Source organism: Eumetopias jubatus, unplaced genomic scaffold, assembly GCF_037043125.1.
Source record: "Eumetopias jubatus isolate StellerSeaLion01/CBP00866 unplaced genomic scaffold, mEumJub1_p1.0 scaffold_6, whole genome shotgun sequence".
Taxonomy (NCBI): Eukaryota; Metazoa; Chordata; class Mammalia; order Carnivora; family Otariidae; genus Eumetopias; species Eumetopias jubatus.
Genome location: NW_028274812.1, coordinates 70,100,350 through 70,103,685, shown reverse-complemented (window position 1 = coordinate 70,103,685; position 3,336 = coordinate 70,100,350). Strand labels below are relative to the sequence as shown.

The window sequence follows — 3,336 nt, the reverse complement described above, 5'->3', positions numbered from 1 at the left end:
GCTAATGTTTATTTCATCTATATCCCTCTTCTTGAGTTTGCCAAAAAACTTTGTTTTCATGAGTTTTTATTGGGAGAAATGGGAGACTACCTTGTAATTAGGATTTGGGCAAATATGGTTTTATTTTCATATTAGAATGAAGTATGGTTCTCATATGAAGTTCAATTAACTGTGGAAAGAAAATGACATCATTGTGTATAGAATTCACTTTATTAAAGTGAGTTTCAAACAAATGCTATTTGGATAAGTTTGGTGGCGGTTGATCCTGTAGATATATAGTATGAATAACTTATTTATATTTTTAAAGAATACGTCAAATTAGAACCCTTTCTCTTATCCCATGCCCTGGCGAGAGGTGGCCATTGTTTTCTGGTTCACAGAAAATGGTGGCATTTACTAAGTGTAACTGGAGATGTTCAGTGATGTCTTTCCATTTCTTCTTCTTTCCAGTGTTCTTTTTTTCTTCAGAAACCATGTGAGTATTTCTCATCCTAATGAGTAACAGGTAGTAGTCCCAAATGATGCATTTTCTTGAAATGTATGTGCAGAAAACTGTCTATTTCCAAGTTCCTCAGTGAAGGTATCACACTACTGAGAAAGGACTTCACTTTGAACTAGGACATGCTCCACGGCAGAGCTACATGAAACAGTGATTATGAAACAGGAAACACTGAAACACAAGTTTTCTAGGCTAGTTATCTCTACGACAGAACTGACAGAATGCAGACCCTCTTCTTCATAGTTTCCCTACCAGGGAAACTGCCCCCTCCACCCCAAATTAGAAGCCATTGCACCGATCTAAAGAGCTTTGCTTCTGAAGAAGTGAAACCTCATGAACCATAAGATGTAAATAAAAATAAGAAAATTATTATTGCCTTGTATTAAAATAAACATGAGGAGACACATTGAAAAATAGGGAATAGACTATGAAGTGAAACATTAATTTTGGTCAAAGTGGGGACATGTACGTTCCATGGGAGTTTTAGGTGCTTCCCAATTCCATCTAGTCCGGAGAATATAACGACATGCACATGGAGGGCATCATTCATGTGAATAAGCACCTAGGGTCTAAAAGAGGTTGAGCTACAGTGTGTCCACAACATGGGCAGTGTGCTCTTCCAGGGGATCCTGGTAACAAGTATCACCAGTTGCTACGGGTGTCCTATTCCTGGCAGCACGGAGTATAATGCTGTGGATACAATAGGTGGTTACCAAGTGCAAATTAAACCAGGGGGTGTCTTGTCCATGTAGTTTTGGAAAGCTGGTGAAGGGCGGGTAGTGGGAACTTTAATTGCATCATAACCTTAAATTACTTTCATCATACAGGTATTTCTGTGGTACATACAGAAGAATGTGAAATTTATAGAGTTAACAGGCATTTATGAGAAAATAGACCAGTATATTAAATTGAATAAAATATATGCCGCTGGAAAAATTATCCTGGAGTATTTATCAATGGCATGGGTGTCGATCCTCATGCTCACATAGCTGCTCCTCTGGCTTTTCCTCTGGGGGGAGCTCCTCTCCGAGGCCAAGGTCAGCTGCACCATCATCTTGTCTGGCTTCTCTCCATTCTCCGGTATGTAGTTGCCCAGGTCATTAACCTCCCCGTCGCTGTAGCTGCCATCCAGCATGACCCCGCGTGGCTGGGGTATTCCACAGGTGCAAGGAAGCTGAGAACACAGCAAACACACACTGGGATGCGAGCTTAGCTCCAGCTCTCAGAAGAAACCACATGCCGGCGGGGGGTTGCCTTTTCTAGTTTCTTTTATTCCCAGTTAGGGGCAGGGCATGGGAAAATAATGGTGTTGGCACTGCAAACATGCCAAAAGAGCAGGTGTCCTGTTTTGTTCCAAGTCTAAGGAGCAACTCCGAGGGAGCATCACGTGTCTCAGAGACCAACCCCTGAAGGTTCATGATCAGATAATTGTCCTGTTCTCCCTGAGGTCATAAACTGATAGGAGCCCTGATAAGACTGTTTTCAGATAACATTGTGTGTGTGTGTGTGTGTGTGTGTGTGTGTGTGTGTGTGTGTGTGTGTGTGTAGTGTGATCGGGTGGGGATTGAAAGGTGTAGCATTGTGGAGATAGTTTACTCCTACTTAGTTCTAGTTTTCTGGAGGAAATAACCATTTGACTGCAGAAAGTATATGTGCTGCCAAGCGAGCACCATTTGACTGCAGACAGGAGGAAGAAAGAAAAGCTGGGTGGGAGGGAAGATGATCCCGGGGGTCACATATGAAAGGAGAGTTCCTAGAATGGAGAATGTGCTTCCCTGGAAGTTTTGTTTATTTGTTTGTTTGTTTTTAATTACACCTCTGGGCTCACAAATAATTGTTTCACCATGATGAACTGTCATCTATTTTTAGGACTAAACAATGAACATCACCACGATTAAAGGGACTTTGTCTTAATTAACTTGGCTTAGCTGCTGATATGTGGTAGGTGCTAAATAAATATTTGAATGACTGAAAGATGTAGCCCAGGGTAAATTTCCCACTGTTTTAACGTATTATTTTGTTTGCTTTTCACACCAACTGGTGAAGTAGGTGGAGGAGGGCATGTCACCACCCCAATTTACAGAGAAGGTTTGACCTGCCCACGGTCCTGAGCCGGACCAGGCTCTATCCCTGAGCAGACACCTCGCTTGTGGTAAGGTCACCTTCTCGCGCAGCTTCCGCTCCTTGCGCTCCTGCACGGTGGTCAGGTAGTTGACGGCTGCGTACTCCAGCACCGACAGGAACACGAACACGAAGCTGACCCAGAGGTAGATGTCCACCGCTTTGATGTAGGAGACGCGGGGCATGGAGGCGTTCACGCCTGTGATAATGGTGGACATGGTCAGCACGGTGGTGATACCTGCAAACAGAGTGAGAAATAAGCAGGCGTTTGCCTTTCACCGAACCCCTGGGGGGGGCTTCACACCTCTGTTCTTTGTCCCTTCTGCTCCTTCCGCCTAGAAATCTCCATCTCTGCCCCTCTGTCTAGCAAACACCAAATCATCTTTCAAGATTTAGCTTTTTTTTTTTAAAGATTTATTTATTTATTTGAGAGAGCGAGAGCAAGAGAGAGAGAGAACGGAGGGAGAGGGAGAAGCAGACTCCCCGCTGAGCAGAGAGCTTGTCAGGGGGCTGGATCCCAGGACCCTGAGATCACGACCTGAGCTGAAGGCAGACACTTAACTGACTGAGCCACCCAGGTGCCCCTAAACATTTAGCTTTTATGAAGCTTCTCCTGTTCCTCCACCTCTCATACTTACCCCCTCCACATACTCATGACACCTGTCTCACCTTGTCCTTCTGTAGAGAGCCCACCCTAGATATTTTTGGCGGCAAGA

The 3,336-nt window shown here is 44.1% G+C and overlaps 1 protein-coding gene across 3 annotated transcripts in view; it reads right to left on the bottom strand.

The window, feature by feature from the left end:
* Positions 1-1,379: 1,379 nt before the first annotated feature.
* The window catches only part of GABRR1 (gamma-aminobutyric acid type A receptor subunit rho1), a 30,669-nt gene continuing 28,712 nt past the window's right edge, over positions 1,380-3,336 (bottom strand). For 2 of the 3 annotated variants that reach the window (XM_088024282.1, XM_028108107.1), the window contains 2 exons: positions 2,662-2,858; positions 1,380-1,673 (listed from right to left, as the gene is read on the bottom strand). In XM_088024282.1, coding sequence (XP_087880408.1) covers positions 1,380-1,673; positions 2,662-2,858 — 491 coding nt within the window. Of the gene's footprint in view, positions 1,674-2,646; positions 2,859-3,336 lie in introns of all 3 variants that reach the window. The other variant, XM_088024283.1, reaches the window with a different exon arrangement.